This window comes from Mixophyes fleayi, chromosome 6 (genome assembly GCF_038048845.1).
Source record: "Mixophyes fleayi isolate aMixFle1 chromosome 6, aMixFle1.hap1, whole genome shotgun sequence".
Lineage (NCBI taxonomy): Eukaryota > Metazoa > Chordata > Amphibia > Anura > Limnodynastidae > Mixophyes > Mixophyes fleayi.
This window is the reverse complement of record NC_134407.1, coordinates 205985428-206005704: the sequence shown is the minus strand read 5'-3', so window position 1 is coordinate 206005704 and position 20277 is coordinate 205985428. Positions and strand designations below refer to the sequence as shown.

The following is a 20277-nucleotide window of genomic DNA, read 5'->3' as shown; positions in this document are numbered from 1 at the left end:
CTATGCATTTTCCTACTGCACCGATGTTCAACTTAAGCAGCAGTTGTTTTTGTATCCAAACATATGACAATTAGATCGAAAATTGCTTAACTGATTGTCAGAATCATAGTATGTATAAGAGCATTTAGAATCTGATTGGTTTCTATGGGTTACAGCAAGTTTGTGTACATTACACTAAGCCATGCTTATAAAGAAGCCTTTTATTAAAAATCATTTCTAGCTCCTGATTCTCACCCAGGAATGGTTCCATACGCAGAAGACTGCATAAAGTCCCTCTGTGAAGGTGGCAGTGAAAGTGTGTAGATGTTTTATTGGATCAGAAAGCTCATAAAAGGACAATCTACCACCCTCAAAATCCAGATATATTCTGAATCTGTGTGCAGAAAAGTTTGGAGTCAATAAGATATCTTTACTATTATGTCTCACATAATATCTACTCCATTGCTTCGTTAGACCCCAAGACTTATTATTAACTCCAATCAAAGACTTACGTCCTTTTCTGTCCATACTCGGATAACACATCCCTATCATCAAATATTCTGTTTCATTGGTCTCCACTTCCCAGTAATGTCGTCCTGAGCTGAAACACATATTGCCTAGAACCTGAGAATAGTCTATGAATCTCTCTGGATTTTCGTAGAGATTTTGTTTTATATCTGTCCCGGACGCAGACTTGAAGTCACCTGATAACAATACGTTATTAGAAGCTGTATTTACATCCAGAATCATACCTTTAGTTTCTTGTATATAAAGATCTTTATTTATACCAGTCAGTATATCAGATAATATTATGTGTAAAGTCTCTGAGATAAGACCGTCATCTAATTTTCCTGCAGAATGGATCTTTTCATCACCTATTTCCCTGTCTTCTGTATCTTCCATTTCAACGTCTGATTCACATCCTCTTAGAAGAGATAATGGATCAGTAATGTTACACAGTTCATCAGTGTGATTAATCTCCTTTGTCAGCTTGTCCTTCTTGTTTTCCAGAAGATTGATCAGATCAGAGACTGAGAGTGAAACCTGCTCTTCCTGGCTGGAGATATCACTCAGTACTCTCTCTTCTAGGCCCACCTGCTGCTCTCTGGTGCCTCTTAAGAGTTTTAAGAGTTTCTCTTTCATATCAGCTGCTTTTTCTGGTATCTTTTTCCTGCATTCCTGCAAAATCTGAAGCTTATCCTCCGTCTTTTTTCTGTTTGCATTCAGCTTCTCCAGAGAACTTTTCATGTCCTCCTTCATTTTAACAGACGCCTCGTATAGTAGGTCTACTTCGTGACCCTTATGATCTCCAACCAAGGAGCAGGTGACACAGATACAGGTATCATCATCATAGCAGTAATACTTAAGGATCTCATTGTGAGCAGAACATTTTCGGTTTTCCAAACATGTGGTTGGTTCGGCTAATACATGTTCCAATGATTTGCTATGTATCTTTAGGTGGTTATTACACAGATAGGCTTCACACATCAAACAGGATTTAACAGCAGATACAGAAGAGTGAATACAGTAGGTACAGAAAATGCCAGTCTTCTCCTGCTCTGGCTGAGTAGACAGGTATCGCTGTGCTATATTACACAGAGTTGTGTTTCCATGTAGTGCAGGACGTTCCTGAAATTCTGTTCTACATTTAGCACAGGTATAAACTCCAGACCCCTCCTGTGTATCCAGCACGCAATCTATGCAGACCCGACAGAAGTTGTGTCCACATCTCAGGGTTACAGGATCAGTGTAAATCTTCAGACAGATGAAGCAGGTCATCTCCTCTCTCAGATCTGCAGAACTCATTGCTGTGAGTTGAAAACTACAATTCTTTTCTTTAAACGTCTCTTTATATTGCTGATAGGGCGTGTTTAAGTATTAAACTGTGAACTTTGAACGTAAACTTTATGAGCAGTCAGAATATTCCTTATGCAATAACTCACTCTCTTTAAAGATATGTGTCTTCATTCCTGGCACGGAGCAGAAAAAAATGAGCAATACATTTTCTGATTAACATCTTCTTTTAGTGCATATATTTGGTGTCCCTATAATTGTGGAAAGTAAATGGATACATTGTGGGTCTATTTGTAAGGTCATGAGGGCATGATCACTTTCTTTGCCCAGAGTATATAAGTCATAGCATCCTGGCTGCAGTTATAGAGCATATCCTTTTGAAACGTAGAAGGTATTTAAATAAACAGGCGCTTGTGAAAAGATGTTGCTAAAAAATGGAAAATAAATTATTAAATATATCTAAAATATAAGTCAGCAATACTAATTGTGGGAAACTTGCCTGGATGGGCTCCGTCGGGTCTCTCCTACGGCACCGATTGTACTGGCCGGGACGGGCAGCCAATCTGGGAATTTTGGCACCGCGAGGAGCCCTGATTGGCTGTTGTCACACAACGGTGCAGTGACGTCACATGGCATCAGTGCATTGGCGTCTATTTCAGGTTCCGTAGCCAGCGACATGTTAGTACTCCGGGAGCAGAAGAAGAAAGAAGACGTCGGGAAAGAAGCTCCAGAAGAGGAAGAAGAAAGAAGACGCTGGACAGAAGAGACAGCTTCCGCAGTCAATCACAGAAGAAAGAAGAGGAAAGAGACGGCGGTGGCGAGCAGCGGCAAGGAGCCCTTGTAAGAGCTGAGAGCTACCCTGCCAAGAAGACGTCGGAGGCAAGTGGAGTCGAGCCCAGCTGGGTGAAGACCTCCGCGACGGGTCAAGAGGACGTCAGCAGAGGCTGGAAACCAGGTAGGGCCCCCGTCCACACCTCCAACTCCATAACCAGAACGGGGAACTAACGCAAGGTGAGAGCTCCAGATTGCCATCAGATAGAACGCGGTGTGCCTCCTAGCTATCCTTCGGGATTGGGTGAGTACCAGGGGTGTTGGGAGTGGGACTGTGGTTTGTCTGACTTTGTCTCCCCTAGCAGCCATTACACCAATTTAACTACCATAGACAAAATTGTTAAACAAAAGATCCGTTAGATATAATTTCGTGAATGAGTTCTCTGTGCAGTGCTGCAGAATTATATATAAATAGATGATGATGATGATGATGATGATGATGATGCACGGACTGCATAGTAGCTCGAAGCAACACAGGAGAAAACCAGAGAATCTATTTGTGGTACTTGAGAGTCTTATGGAACCTTCCAGATCATTAGCTTAAAGAGCGCAATAAATATCCGATGATTTTAAACAGTCTTCCCACTTATGTCTAGTTTTGTCATCAGTTGTTCATGACAATTTGTTTAGCAGCATCCAGCGGTATCTGTGTCCATAGGGATCTGAGATAGAATAGAAGATGTTGTCCATAGGTGGAAGAAAGGACAGTTCACATATATATTAAAAAATTCTTCTCTATCCGTCTCAGCAGTTTGATCAGAAAGGAAGTGATTGTCGGAGCCCACTGGAGTGAATTTAAAAGAGCTGATGTCCTTCCACTACACATTATTCATTAAGTTACACCTGCGTGTAAATTCACAGGGTGGGGGAAGAGGTTTTCTGTGATCTCTCTACAGTTTTCCATTAATTGCATAGTACAACCAAATTGCAACCATGGAACAGATAATTCCTTTGTTGTAATGTTTGATGGTACAGAGCTGAATTCATTGGGAGAATATATTTGCGGACAATGTGTCATATTATACATGGTGGCTCAGTGGTTAGCACTTCTGCCTCACAGCACTGGGGTCAAGAGTTCAATTCCCGAGCATGGCCTTATCTGTGTGTAGTTAGCATGTTCTCCCTAAAAACATACTGATGTGTTAATTTGCAGCTAACAAGATTAACCCTTGTATGTGTATGTGTGTTAGGGAAGTTAGACAGTAAGCTCCAATGGGGCAGGGACTGATGTGAATGACAAATATTCTTTGCAAAGCGCTGCACAATTGGCGGCGCTATATAAATAGCTGATGACGATGATATTCTATTGGTTCAAACAGTTGAGCAAAAAATTCACATAAATATCATATTAAACACAGCAAGTCTGGATCATGGAGGTAAATGATATAGGGCATATCCTGTTAGTGTGACAATGATCCAGCACTTACCCTACTTATAGTTGGTCACAAAATGGGGGTAGATAACTATTAAAAAAAACACAAAAATAATCTATTTCCTCCCATACACAGAACTGTCACATCTCGAGACACATCTGCAGCATATGCCCCTGGTTTATATCATCATAAGCATGTCTTAGCAGGATAAAAACCCCTCAAATAATGGTGCACGTAACAAAATATACAAGATCAAATGATTAGCGAAATGGTAAATCCGCTGCATATAAGGAGGCTGCAATCCTCCACAAGTGTATCCAAACAAACCAACAAAGAAAAATACAGGGCTAATTATACCCTAAACGCACTAAACATTAAATCATGCATATTGCAAAATAAGGTCTCTCACAAATAAGGTTTAATATGATCCTAAAACATAAATCGCATAAATGACTATCAATTGATAAGATACATACACAATGTAATAGTTTATAAACATAGCATAAAAATTAAGTATTAAGCATACCGTCACTAGATCATCAATCAGATATGTCAGAGACTCTGAAGCAGTATCCCAAAGTGCACAATGGAAATACATATTGTAAAATTCCAATTATAAGACGGTGCTGTTCACTACATAGATATATTAGTATATTCTGATAATGATATGGTTCTGATCAAATCCTTACAACAAAGTAAAGCAAGCGTCCTCTGGTAAATGAATCCTCCACTTATGGAACCCTCACCTCATCTTCTGAAACTGATTTGATGTACGTAACCCCAGCAAACCAGGACTTGTGGTAGGCTGGCTGCACTGGAATCTAATCACCACCTTTGCTAGTGAGTATCAGATGTGTGATAACTGTGTGACCTGTGTTTTGTGATCAATGTATATCAGGTGTACAATATTAGTGGGACCTGCCTATCGAGATCAGTGTGTATAAGGTATGTGATATCACTGTGACCTGTGTATAATTAATGATCAGTGTGTACAAGAGCATCCGGAGGAAACCCACGGAAACACGGGGAGAACATACAAACTCCACACAGATGAGGTCATGGTCAGAAATAGAACTCACGACCCCAGTGCTGTGAGGCAAAAGTGCTAACCACTGAGCCACCGTGCTGCCCCAGTACATAACCTTTCCAACCTTAACATTCTTTAATTTTTTGGGCTAATTGTTACTATATTGGGATCCATGTTTGCAGATCTATATGTACAGCAGTAGCATCATTGCAAAGATCAATCAATTCAATGTTCTGATATGCTTCAGATACACGTACAGATTTATAGTGGTGTCCTTTCATCTGGTTATATAGTACAATTGTCTCATTTTTATTCTTTGACTGGTATAGTTTTACACCTCGTTAAAGAGCAGATGTAGCAGTTTATCAGTATAACACCTTTTACGGGAACAATGAAAAAGTCACTCTGCCACCGTCCCCACGCTGAATGTGACAGTCAGGACGTTTTGTCAGTGCTAAGACCATTTTATTTTATGCAGGAATGGTTGGGTCTCCCCCATGCATTTTAAGAAGCATAAAGCATAAAGCATTTTAATCTTAGCTGTGCTTGCCTATAGAGAACATGATCACAATAGTGTGTCCTCTTACTGTAAACTTCCAAGTCACAGGGTGTGACAGCTAAAGGTATTCAGGAGCGGTTTCCTGACAAAATAGAGGTTATATATTGTTTGACTGTTTAATTATTTGATAAGTTATCAGATCAGGGAGCCTGCAGAGTATGGTGTCCATGACAACGCTATAAACAGAAAGTAAGAGTATGGTTTCCGTGGCAACGCTATAAACAGAAAGTAATGTATAAAGATAAAGTTCAAAGTGGGTTTACATTAAAAGCATTATAAAAGTTGATGTGGACTTTGATACCCAAAGACTTCAGTGAGTAAACTAAGGTAAGGTAAGTAATGTAAAGAAGACAGAATACTTCCGTTTCAGAGCTTGACTGGCGATAGTACCCTGTGATCGATGCACGTGGTCCAGCTTTCTGCTATGAAGAGGGAGGGGAGCTTAGGTTAAGAAAAGATTAAAAATAAACCCACAGGGGAAAATCCATCTTAATAATTAGCAACTTACAAAGTAATGATACCATTTATTTGCATTATTATAACACACATGCTTAACAAGCTGTTAACAGACATTATATTTGTCAGATGGCAGAAATCATTGTACATTACCAGGAAATGAAAGAAAATGTGACTTTGCATAATTTTGCTAGTGATAGATTTTTGCTATCCATTTGTACAGGCTGTGCGTAAATTTGTGTACATGTCCCCATCGCCGTGTTCTCTGACCTTTTTTGGATCTGAAGAAATCACATCCTGCTCTCAATATTGTCCGACACCTTCCCCTGTCTTTTTAAAAGCCATTGCATTATAAGAGATTACCACTCATGGATAGTGTTAACAGGAGTAGACACCAGACAGAGATACAGACAATGGCACACTATTGAATGGCATGCTCTGGCTTAATAATACTTTTAATAAATTTAAAATTATTTTATACATCCATAGTTTAATGTACATTAGACAAATACAAAGGAAAAACAAAATGGATCAGTTTGCCTTCAATAAAAAAGTCACTCGCTCTCTCTCTTTTGGGCCAGAAACCCATTGAACCTTAATAGTATGTTTGTATTCTTTGAAAAAGAAATAAATATCCCTCTCTGATGTTCAGCACCTGAGCTGCCCCTATTGAATGCCCCTTAACCTTTCCCTCTTTGAAAATTCCTTTCTCATAACCTCCACTGTTTCATTGTATATAAAGTGACTGCTTCCAGTTACTTAATGGAGTGCACTCGAAGTGCAGGGTGCAGCATAATGCATTGGTTTTGTACTTGTGTACCAAGAGGGTCTGCCCAGTGCACATCTAGGTGTATTTTTATATGTCTTGTGTCTCAGGTGTCTAACTGGAAAATAAAAACCAAAATTGTCAGAAATTTGGAGATCAAATGTGCTTATTAATCTGAAATAAGACATACACAATACTGCTCAGGCTATAATCACTGGCGTAGCGCTTATATGTAGTTTACTGGGGCCAGTAAGACATTTTTGCAATCATTTCTAATGCTCTATATTACTTACTGAGAGACAAACATTATTCTTTGCTTTGCTGATAGTTGGGGACAATGTTTGTTTTGCACATTGCTCTATTTAAATATTGTCAATTCAGTTCTCCTCTATTTGATGATTGCTCTTTGTGTAATTTGGTTCTGACAGAGTGGTATGGCTATTGAGACATGTCTAACAGTAGTGGAGTATTGACAAGTCCATTGTAATCATCATAATCATCATCATCATCAGTTATTCATATAGCGCCACTAATTCCGCAGCGCTGTACAGAGAACTCACTCACATCAGTCCCTGCCCCATTGGGGCTTACAGTCTAAATTCCCTAACACACACACAGACAGACACACACACACACATACACACACACACAGACAGACAGAGAGAGAGACCAGGGTCAATTTTGATAGCAGCCAATTAACATACTAGTACGGTTTTGGAGTGTGGGAGGAAATCGGAGCACCTGGAGGAAACCCACGCAAACACATGGAGAACATACAAACTCCACACAGATAAGGCCATGGTCGGGAATTGAACTCATAACCCCAGTACTGTGAAGCAGAAGTGCTAACCACTATCGTAATTGAGAGTTGTATTGGAGATTAAATTGTCTGTTGAATTTTGTTTGTTCCGACTGTGCCACCTGTGTCACGAGCCGCGGCGGTACTCACAGCCGCCGCGGCTCGCTTCCTGTAGGTCCCAACGTCCCGGCCGTCACCATGACGACCGGGACGTCATTTCCTTCCAACTCCCGACCGTTGCCAAGGCAACGGTCGGACGCTTCCTCAGCGCCGTGTCCTGGCAGCCAGGCGCGCATGCGCTCTAGGGACAATCAGGCAGATTTAGCCTGTGGCTGAATTAGCAGGCATTAGCCTGCAGGTGTGGATTTCAGTGCTAAGCCCTGATTGGTCTTGCTAGGTGCTGGCAATTAGCCTACAAGTGTGGCCTTATCTAGGGGCAGGTTCTGATTGGTTATGGGTTGTATTTAAGGCAATGAGGTCTGCTGCCTCATTGCCGGTTATAGCTCCTGTGCTCCAGTCTGCTGACCTGCTTGCTCCAGTTCCTGTTCCTGTATCTACGTTTTGACTTCCCGTGTATGACCCTTGGCTTCGTATTTGACTTCGCTTGTGTTTCCTGTGACCCTGATCCTTGGCTCGTTTACCCGTTCTGCTACTTTGCCTGTGAACTCTGACCTCAGCTTGCTCATCGTTTCTGTTACCTGCTGCCTACCTTTTGACCTCTGCGTGGACCTGACTCTTCTTGCCTGGGTTCTCCCCAGCCGGTACACACTTCGCGACCCTCTGTCAGTCTGCAGCCCAGTCTGTCCCCACCATCAGGGGCTCCAGTGAACACCTGACTGGCAGAGTAGACTCCGGGTTGTGTTGTGCCGGCTGGAGGGGTTCCTAACATTATAACCGGCCCACTCACGGAGACAAGATTAGGATGGATACAAGTGGATCCACACCGTCTCCAGCACAAACTCTAGCAGGCCACGTTGAGTCCTTGTATCAGATGATGCAGGGATTGGCTGAGCGTATGTCTGTTCAAGAAGAAGCCACAAAAGCTTCACAACCGACTCCAGGTCCCATCTGTGAACCCAAAATGAACTTACCAGATCGGTTCTCCGGAAATAGAACCCTGTTTCGGAACTTCAGGGAGAGCTGCAAGCTCTATTTTCGGATGAGACCTCGCTCCTCCGGTTCAGAGCAGCAAAGAGTTGGGATTATTATTTCCCTTCTACAGGGTGACCCCCAGTCCTGGGCGTTTTCTTTGCCGCAGACCAGTCCGGCCATGCAGTCCGTAGACTCCTTCTTCGAGGCACTGGGTCTACTGTATGATGACCCGGATCGAGTGGCCTCCGCGGAAGCTCATCTACGGTCCTTGAAACAAGGCCGACGGTCGGCAGAAGAATACTGCGCTGAATTCCGTAGATGGTCACCTGATAGTGGATGGAACGACCCTGCCTTACGGAGTCAGTTCCGTCTCGGCCTATCTGAACAGATTAAAGATTCTTTGGTGCAATACCCGTCTCCTAGTTCTCTGGAGGATCTGATGCACCTCTCCATTAAAATTGACAGGAGATATAAGGAGCGGAAAACTGAAAAGGAAGCATCATCACCTCCATTCGCCTTCGTTCCTGTTTCCCAGGATGGTGAGGAGCCTATGCAATTAGGAGCATATCGTCTCTCTTCGGAAGAGAGAGACAGGAGACGTTCGCAAGGTCTATGTCTATACTGTGGCATAAAAGGCCACTTCTCCCGTTCTTGCCCAAATAAGTCGGGAAAAGACCATGCCTAGGGAATGAGGGGAAAGTTCACCTAGGTCTGCAAATTATCTCCCCGAAAAATGCTGTATTAATCCCTACACAGCTCACCTTCCGGGCTCGCTCTGTGGACCTGTCGGCCTTCATTGATAGCGGAGCTGCAGGCAACTTCCTTGATATTGGGTTTGCCCGCTCTGCCGGAATTCCGATGGTAAAACTCAACTCTGCCATTACTGTCTGTGGCTTAGACGGAGGTCCGTTGCCTGGTGGCAAGATTTCCTGGGAGACCCCACCACTACAGTTGAAGATCGGAGCTCTCCATTCTGAGTCAATCACCTTCTTCCTGATCGATTGTTCGTCGGTTCCTATGATCTTGGGCCACCCATGGCTTTCCTGTCATAACCCTGTCATAGACTGGGTAAAAGGAGAGATTGTCAAGTGGAGTACTTATTGTACACAGTCTTGTTTGTCACTGTCTCTGCGTATGATTCAGCCTATTCCGGAGCGGCTTCCCTCACAGTATCATGAATTCTGGGACGTGTTCTCCAAGAAGGCTGCTGATACCTTACCGCCACATCGTGACTTTGACTGTGCCATCGAACTTATTCCTGGTTCTAAGTTACCTAAGGGGCGTTTGTATTCCCTTTCTGCTCCAGAAACAAAATCCATGCAGGAGTATATCGATGAAAACCTGGAGAGAGGCTTCATCAGGCCATCTAAGTCTCCCGTAGGAGCGGGATGCTTCTTTGTATCAAAAAAAGACGGAGGGTTAAGACCTTGTATTGACTACCGGGGATTGAATCATATCACAGTCAAGAACACCTATCCCCTTCCGCTCATCTCGGTTTTGTTTGATCAGCTAAGAGGGGCCACTGTCTTCACTAAAATCGACCTTCGCGGAGCATATAATCTCATCCGTATCAAAGAAGGAGATGAGTGGAAGACGGCATTCAATTCGCACTCTGGCCACTACGAGTATCTGGTCATGCCGTTTGGCCTTAGTAATGCACCTGCAGTGTTCCAGGACTTGATCAATGAAGTTCTTCGGGAATTCCTTGGTTGTTTCGTGGTCGTCTATTTAGATGATATCCTCATCTATTCCAGATCTTTGCCTGCCCATCAGACTCACGTCAAACAAGTTCTACAGAAATTACGAGAGAACCACCTGTACGCTAAGCTGGAAAAGTGTGAGTTCGAGGTACAGAGAGTATCCTTTTTAGGCTATGTAATCTCTTCTGAGGGATTCTCCATGGATCCAGCTAAGGTCCAGGCTATTCTGGATTGGGTGCAACCCAACAATCTTAAGGCGGTGCAGAGGTTCCTGGGCTTCTCCAATTATTATAGGAGATTCATTCACAACTTTGCCGACATTGTGGCTCCCATTGTCGCTCTGACCCGTAAAGGAATGGATCCAACTAATTGGTCGTCCCAAGCAGTAGCCTCATTCGAAAGCCTGAAAAGGGCCTTTGTCTCCGCTCAGGTCCTCAGACATCCGGATCCAGCTAGGACATTTATTCTTGAGGTCGACGCCTCTGACATCGGTGCCGGTGCCATCCTATCGCAGAAGGATCCTCATACTAATCGTCTGCACCCATGTGCTTATTTCTCCCGTCAGTTCTCTTCAGCGGAGGCCAACTATGATGTCGGTAATAGAGAACTATTGGCAATCAAATGGGTCTTCGAGGAGTGGCGGCATTGGTTGGAGGGTGCTTCACATCAGATCTCTGTCATTACCGATCACAAGAATTTACAATATATACAGTCAGCCAAACGTTTAAATCCCAGACAGGCCCGGTGGGCGTTATTCTTTACCCGGTTTAACTTCCTGATCACCTACCGACCAGGCTCCAAAAATGTCCGGGCAGATGCCCTTTCCAGAAGTTTCTCGGCACACCACATTCCAGTCACTATCCCAGAGCCGATTATTCCCCCTTCTGTAATCCATGCCGGGTTGACCCAAGATCTGAGTATCACACTTCAGAGATTCCAGAAATTAGCCCCTGATACTACTCCGGAGCGACGTCTCTTTGTTCCAGTCCATCTAAGGAAGGCAGTTATTGCAGAGGCGCATAACAGTAGGGTTGCAGGGCATCCTGGAATTTTCAAGACGTTAGAAATCCTTTCCCGTACAGTCTGGTGGCCATCTATGTCTGCTGACGTCAGGAGTCATATCCTCTCATGTGAGGTTTGTGCCAGAAACAAAGTTCCTAGGATCCGCCCAATAGGCCAGTTAGTTCCTTTGGCACCACCTGCAAAACCATGGACCCACTTGTCCATGGACTTTATAGTGGATCTACCACCTTCTGCAGGACACAATACCATTTGGGTCGTGGTAGACCGGTTCAGTAAGATGTCCCATTTCGTTCCCTTACCCAGACTGCCTACAGCTCGGGATTTGGCCGTCTTATTCATTCAACATATTTTCCGGCTCCATGGACTCCCTACTGACATAGTTTCCGATCGGGGTTCCCAGTTCATAGCGCAATTCTGGAGATCTTTCTGTACCCTCCTCGGAATCAAGGTTAGTTTATCATCCGCATATCACCCTCAGTCCAATGGGCAGACCGAAAGAGTTAACCAGTCCTTGGAAAATTTTTTGCGATGCTACACGTCAGAGTTCCATGATAATTGGTCTTCCTTGTTACCCTGGGCAGAATTCGCCTGTAACAATTCCTGTCATTCATCTACTAAAACTTCTCCGTTTTTTTCTGCAATTATGGTTTTCACCCCAGATCTAACTCCCTGTATTCACTTAACCCAGTTGGTGTCCAGGAGATCCGTTCCACTGCAAGAGATCTCAGAGTTATCTGGAGGAAAGTACAGGCATCTCTGAAACAGGCTTCAGTTGTCGCAAAAAAAATTTCGGATCGCCACCGTACCATCTGCTCCTTCAAGGTGGGCCAGAGAGTGTGGCTGTCTACAAAAAACATTAAACTCAGACAGCCTTGCAAAAAGTTAGGTCCCAAGTTCATCGGCCCGTTCCTTATCATCAAGCAGGTTAATTCTGTTGCATTTAGGTTAAGAATTCCGGGCTCATTGAGAATTCCCAACACATTTCACTGTTCTCTGTTGAAGCCGGTATTATATCCTACTCAAATCCAGTCTTCAAATTTGCCTGAGAGAAAATCAAACAGATCACCAAGATACGTTGTTCAGAAGATCTTGGATTCCAAAAAAGTGCAAGGTCAGGTGCACTTCCTAGTGCAGTGGAGGAATCGTGGGTTAGAAGAACGGTCTTGGATCCCACGGAGACAACTCGATGCTCCTAAACAGTTGAAGGAGTTCTTTAAAAAATTTCCAAGGAAACCGGGATGTCGGGGTTCCTTAACCCCTCCTCAAGGGGGGGGTACTGTCACGAGCCGCGGCGGTACTCACAGCCGCCGCGGCTCGCTTCCTGTAGGTCCCAACGTCCCGGCCGTCACCATGACGACCGGGACGTCATTTCCTTCCAACTCCCGACCGTTGCCAAGGCAACGGTCGGACGCTTCCTCAGCGCCGTGTCCTGGCAGCCAGGCGCGCATGCGCTCTAGGGACAATCAGGCAGATTTAGCCTGTGGCTGAATTAGCAGGCATTAGCCTGCAGGTGTGGATTTCAGTGCTAAGCCCTGATTGGTCTTGCTAGGTGCTGGCAATTAGCCTACAAGTGTGGCCTTATCTAGGGGCAGGTTCTGATTGGTTATGGGTTGTATTTAAGGCAATGAGGTCTGCTGCCTCATTGCCGGTTATAGCTCCTGTGCTCCAGTCTGCTGACCTGCTTGCTCCAGTTCCTGTTCCTGTATCTACGTTTTGACTTCCCGTGTATGACCCTTGGCTTCGTATTTGACTTCGCTTGTGTTTCCTGTGACCCTGATCCTTGGCTCGTTTACCCGTTCTGCTACTTTGCCTGTGAACTCTGACCTCAGCTTGCTCATCGTTTCTGTTACCTGCTGCCTACCTTTTGACCTCTGCGTGGACCTGACTCTTCTTGCCTGGGTTCTCCCCAGCCGGTACACACTTCGCGACCCTCTGTCAGTCTGCAGCCCAGTCTGTCCCCACCATCAGGGGCTCCAGTGAACACCTGACTGGCAGAGTAGACTCCGGGTTGTGTTGTGCCGGCTGGAGGGGTTCCTAACAACCTGTAAATTTGAATCCTTTTTCCAATCACCTGTCCTCTTTAATAAAGGCACCAATGTGTTATTATATACATGCTGTGATGTGTTATCCCTGAGAGGTCTGTGTGGAGTCAAGGGGGTCTCCCTACAGGGGAGGGCTGGCAAAAGTTAGGTCGGGAGGCAAGACTCGGCTCAGCAGCCTATTAGGAACATTTTAAAGGGAAAAAATGCAGGTAACCCAGTGACCTATCCCAAGGTAAGCCGCTATGGGACCGGCCCTGAGGGCAGATGCCCCCCTGCTCCCTAGCCCACCCTGCCCCTGGTCTTCAATGTCATCCCCTGGTACAACAAGCTACCCATGTGCGGCCTACAAGACTGGGGTGGAGACACTGAGATAACAAAGGTAGATGTGAGTAACACATCAGCAACAGCCCACTCAGGAGTGGAGTAAGTGGGTGCTACATTTATATTACAAGCACCTGCAACTCACTACAGGTGAGTGAAGAAAAATCACCTGCTTCTAATTATTTCTAACTACTTCTTAACAGTGTCTTGACCATTTAACTATTTCTATGTGGAATAATATATATGAGGATACTAAAATATATTTTTTTAATTTCAACAATTTTCTGGAAGTAATGTTGCATTATTAGAAAAAAAGTGCAGGGTGCCAATATTCTTGGCCTAGACTGTATATAGAAACAGCTAATGCCCAGGCTAATATTATGAAGATATTTGAGTCCACACATTGGTATCTCTATAGACAAATTCATTGTTATCACCAGTTGTTCTTAATTAGGTCCCCAATTGTCTATTTGCTGTGGTTCAGTGCAAATTGGACAGTGCATTGAACCTAAATGTAATGTAATAGAGAGTGGGTATTGTCGCCCTCTGGTGGCAGTGAAATATTATTACGCCTCCAGTTATGCCGAATCACACTTTACACTCTTTATCAGGGCCGCCATCGGGAAGGTGAGGGGAGTGCGGTGGGTACTGGAGTACGGGGCCCGGGCTCACCAGGGGATGACTTAATATAACTACAGGAGTATACTGTAAAATACAGAAATCTAGTAACACAAATACATTAATATGTAGCCATAGAGTAGTGTGAGATGGGAGAATGATCTGTCAAATAGCGATCAGTGGAGTCATGTGCTGTATATAACATTAAAAGAAAGTGCAAATGCCAGTTTTGAAATTCAATAATACACACAGCAAAACAAAAGACCATATATAGCGGTGCCCACATAAATTAAATAAACAAAATCTACAAAAACTTTCTCGTAAAGCTGAATGTCACTGGCGTAAATCTTGTACCTCAAATGATTTCAGCGCATATACTGGTATCTACCACTCATATTGAAGTGCTCTGGACACTGCTAAACAAGCATACTTCCCATCTCTCATCTATGCTCAGGCTTCTAACCCCAAACGCCTTTTTAACACATTTAAATCTCTTCTCAATCCTCCCACCCCAAACCCTCCAACTACCATCAGTGCCCAGGATCTTGCTTCCTATTTCAAGGACAAGATTGATAAAATCCGCCTGCAGAAGATTTCAAGCAAGCAACCGTGAGCAATCATTCATATATTTGAAGTTTATTTGCATATATAGTGTTCTGTTCATTGTTCAAATTGTAGCATAATGCAAAATTATAATCTGCACTTTTTTACAGTTTAGTTCTTCATTTTGTTTGCTGCACTTTTTTATATTTGCATTTTAAATTTAAAGCTTCTTTCTTTTGGCCACTGGTCAGCGCAGAGACACATACGTTAGATGAAGGAGGGGAGGAGTGTCCAGACTGGCAGCTGTTCAAAACGGTATAACAATCCCTTCTTCTCAACTGTTTGTCCCACTTTCTATAATGAATAAATGAAAAATACATTATGCACTTTCTGGGCTTTCACGTCTTGGGTCAGATACGTAAGTGACCCCTCATGTGATGCAGTAGATTGTCTAGTTTTACAAATGGTATGCATTGGTATGCATTGTTGGGCTACCCATATTATTCCTCACATTGTATGCATTTCATTCAAGACAGTGCAAACTAGCAAAAAAACTTTCATTCACTTTGTTGCCCATTTCTGATAGATTTTCTTTACCATGTCAGTGGTTATAAACATACCAGTGGTATAAAGCAAGATATGATTTGTGTGGGAACTACACAAAAAAAGACTAAAAATTATTTTGGAATAAGTAAGTCAGTTCCAAAACAGGCTCATCGCAGGGACGAGAAAAGCCTCAGCGGTGAAGGGGTTAAGTCACCTGAAATAGTGACTTCTACCTCCCTTGTCATTTTAGTACCATCAATACTTTATTCAGCCTTTGGCTTTATGAGACCCAAGTGCAAAATTTTGCACTTGACCATTCCTCTGGTCTAACTAGATCAACAATCATTTTGTTTACCTCTCCTTGTGTGTCTACCCTGTTGCATATCTTTTGTGTCATCTGCAAGAAAAGAATCCTAAAAACACTATTGTCTATAATAGGAAATGACAAATTGTTACATTATATGTTATTATTACATCATATATGTGTAACTCCTTCCATAAGATCTGTACTATATAATAATCCCTTACCCAAATAACTAACACCCCAAAATGATCCACATAGCTCCTACAGAAATCAGTTACTTACAATTTAAAATTAGATTGCAACATACCTTATATAACATTTACAAATATATCATCCACTTATCACATTTAACCCAACATATTGCACTCCATTAATAAACTAATACCCTGCCATTCATTCCTATAGCAAGAAGTTGTTTTTTTTTTATCACGGATACGAGACTGAAATAATGAATATATCTGTACATTGCAACCTTTTGGGATTAATCTGATAGTTTTATTTTAGCCACAGTATGGACCTTGCAGAAATGACAGTCCTACATGTATGGATGAGATTATTCAGTAATCACAGGTAACAAAGTGTGTGTGTGTGTGTGTGTGTGTGTGTGTGTGTGGTGGCATTATATGGTGCACTATTACCGTAATATTGTCATAGTGTGCAGGTCGCGTTACTTTTGGCAGTAACGCGGCCAATTGGATCCCCCTCTGAAAGTTAATGATAATGATGTTATCGTTAAAATAAGTCAGGCTGCAGTTTGCACTTCCGTCATTAGATGGCGAAGTAGCTTGCATTTTTATGGAGCTAGTACATTTACAGTAACTAGATTGGGTCATTTTTTATAAAGAACCAACATTTTGCAGCACTGTGCAATTTTTAAAAAGTATACAGACCTTTCCATTAAAATTGTCTTTAGTCCAAAGCACGCGATGGACTAAAAACAATTTAGTTAATTTATTAATTATTTAATTTATTTATTATTTAAAAACATAAGGAGGGAATCTACTAAAGATATTTTTTTTACTAGTTTTAAATCGACCAAAATCTTGACAAATTATTTTACAAACGGGAAATCATTGTCTTAACTCAATTATTTGCTAGACAGACATTTTCTTTCAAATTTGGGCAATTTTGGTAGATTAAAAAAAAGTACCCATTGGAGACCACGTGTGATTGGCAGGTTGCAAGTGGGAGTCCCAGGCACTTCTTGCGTTCACCATTTAGAGGTAGATAGCGCTATTGTTCCATTACATTGCCAAGAAAGATGAATATTTCTCAATTAACTACTTTATTGTCCAACATGGATTAAGAACGATAAAATAAGAAAAGAAGATTTTCCCATTGAACTGTGATGACTCAAGAACAAAGATTGTATTTTATGTTTAATAAAGTAGTAAATAAATTATAAGTCTTTTATTCAATTGAACCTTATTTGTGTGCTTGTGTGTGTTCATTATTGTGCTATTTTAGTGGGTCTTGAGATGTGAACAAGGGTGGAAAGTGCATTGCATGATTTTTTATTTATTACATTTTGGAGCTTTTTCAATTAATTTTTATGGGGTTTATCAATACATGAGAAAAGCTCTAAAGCTCTGTACCTGCGTAAATGGATTTGTCTCAAACCAGTGAAAATTTTCACAGCAATTTGCTAACTCAATCCTGTTCCATACTTACATTGAGAAGGCAGTGATTGCACTGATTTTACAATGTGCAGCCATTTGGAGGGGAGGGGCAAGAGGGGTTTGGAAAATTGGTGATTTATCGGTATCGGTAGTCACCTTTAGTAGATTTAGTGATTAGCAAATTGACATTTAAATCACAAATAAATAACAATTTTTATTACCATTTCTGACCTTTAGAAGACCCCTTTAACTCTTACATGTATATTACTGAATCATAATTGGGGCAAGACTCAACATGTTTCACCCATACTAGCCCACTGCCATGGAATTTCCAGGAGACTCACGAATTCCGGGTAGGTCTCCAGGACTCCCGGGAGAGCAGGCCCTTCTATCACAGCCTGCCCACTTACTAGGATGGAAGCTTCCATTCAAGATGCAATTCGTCGCAAATCACGTCATTTTAGCCCTGCCCCCGTGGTGAAATTACATGGTCATGACATTGTACCACTAGGAGGGAGGGGCAAATCACTTGATTCTTGGTGCCCTGTCCCCTCCGTAGCCCTCATTTGACAATGATGTCTTCGTCTTCGGGCCATAAGAAGTCATGTTGTCCACCTCAAAATTTAAAATAACCGACCCCTCTCCCTTCCCACTACTAATGCTTTGGTGCGGGGTCCCAACCCTGTGACTCTCACCACTTCCGCTATTTAGCCAGGTGCTCTCATTGGGCAGCACAGTGGCCTAGTGGTTAGCACTTCTGCCTCACATCACTGGGGTCATGAGTTCATTTCCCGACCATGACCTTATCTGTGTGGAGTTTGTATGTTCTCCCTGTGTTTGCATGGGTTTCCTCCGGGTGCTCTGGTTTCCTCCCACACTCCAAAAACATACTGGTAGGTTAATTGGCTGCTATCTAAATTGACCCTAGTCTCTCTCTCTCTCTGTGTCTGTGTGTGTGTGTGTGTGTGTGTGTGTGTTAGGGAATTTAATTTAGACTGTAAGCTTCAATGTGGCAGGGACTGATGTGAATGAGTTCTCTGTACAGCGCTGTGGAATTAGTGGCGCCATATAAATAACTGATGATGATGATGATATAGCCAAGATCTTTGTGAATCACCTTCGGGTTTCTCTGCTGCCGGAGGAACCTTATACAGCAGCTCGTACTCAAAGCTGCACGGTAATAGCTATAAGGGAAAATAAATAACAATGTATAAAGAGGTTAATGGGAGACACATGTAAAAATAAATATATGTTATTAGGTATGTATTTGACCTATATATCATGTGTGTGTTTACATTTTCATTTAAATAAACTATTTTAAATATATTTATGGCAGCAATGCATTATGGGCCTAATTCATTAAGGAACGTCAGTCCCTTTGCATGCCGTATCTTGCATAAAGTAGCTCTGCGCATGCGCGAAAATGAGACTTACGCCAGAGAACGCAACTGCATGTAATTCATGTTCGCAAGCAAATGACTCTTCTGACTGCCTACGATGTGAAGGGTGGAATGGGGGTGAGAAAGGGGCGGACTAACATAGGAAATATACAGTAAGGGTGTGCCAAGGTTGAGCGCACGCACATGCGGGCGATTCTGGTTCTGGGCATATTTTAGTTAAGTGCTTTTTAGCAGTATCACTTGTACCAGCTAAAGGGCAGGTGTAACTGCCGACTGATAGTGATGACTGACGTGCATGCATACTAGAAGATGTGTTTGCAATTAAGAGCAACTGTAAATATTAATTTTGTGTAAAAAATTAAAGTGTTATTTCCCTTTCAATAAGTAAATTTCAGTATGTACGTGACAGGTGGAAAATGGTCCTTAAAAGACAAGTTTTATCAGCATGATAAATTCGATCAGTGTATCAAATAAACCTGTTTATGCATGTGCAATTCTTAAAACACAACTTAAAGACAATCTGATTGGTTGAAACATGAGGAAGCTATAACATAATAATATGCTTTTTTTTATTATTTAAAACCTTAAGGGGTCTATTTATCAATAGGAGAAAACGGGAGTTTTTCCTATATATAAAAGGCTCCTGGCCGGTGAAGACTAGCGTCAGCTGTAGCCTGTGATAACCTTCGCCAAGGGTCTCCGGTAAGCCTATTCGTCAAGTTTCACCGCTGTCATCCGATGGCTAATGCCATCTCAGGATGGTGTCAGCCGACGGACAGAACAAGATGATAAGCTTAACAAAGCATTTTTTTGTTTTTTTTTAAAATAAAGATAGGTATTGATTTATTTTTAACTTACCAAATTACATATGATAAATTTCCAAGGGGGGGGGGGGGACAGAAGGTCCGCACACAATAATTTTCAACTATATTAATGGTGCTACACTGCTGTGACTGAAAATTCAATACACAATAAAAATTACGGATGCAGGTGCATACTTTAAGCACTAAGAACATATTTATACATAATTAGCAACAGAGATATGTAAACTCTGCAGTAATGATATGGATTCTAGAATACACATGAGGTTTATAGTGCACATTTCGATCAATCTGTGGGTGCCCATCTACCATGTCAAGGGGACTTCTTTCAGGTGGGTACCTACACTTACAATTTATAATTAGATACTAGGGGGACTTACCTCATTTAGTGCCTCTAAACTACAAGGAAAATTGTGCTCTAAGTATAGATAGGTGGGGTACTGGGCCAGAAAGAATACAGTCACAACCTTCAATATATGTATATATATATATATATATGTATATATATATATATATATATATATATATATATATATATATATATATATTGTATATGCATGTGTGTGTGTGTGTGTGCGTGAGTGTTTCTCACTGCTCTTTAGCGAAAGGAATGCTACTGTTTATATATGTTTGTTCTGAGTAATAAATATACCCATATATACCT

At 42.2% G+C, this 20277-nt stretch overlaps 1 protein-coding gene across 1 annotated transcript; it reads right to left on the bottom strand.

Moving 5' to 3' along the window:
- Positions 1-216: 216 nt before the first annotated feature.
- On the bottom strand, positions 217-1785 carry LOC142095430 (E3 ubiquitin/ISG15 ligase TRIM25-like). Its single transcript, XM_075178375.1, has one exon. It carries the CDS (start codon positions 1783-1785, stop codon positions 217-219), a length of 1569 nt encoding a protein of 522 aa, XP_075034476.1.
- Positions 1786-20277: the final 18492 nt, after the last annotated feature.

What these genes read in the sequence shown, in the direction of transcription:
- LOC142095430 (XM_075178375.1), bottom strand. Translation starts at nt 1,785, where the DNA reads ATGAGTTCTGCAGATCTGAGAGAGGAGATGACCTGCTTCATCTGTCTG.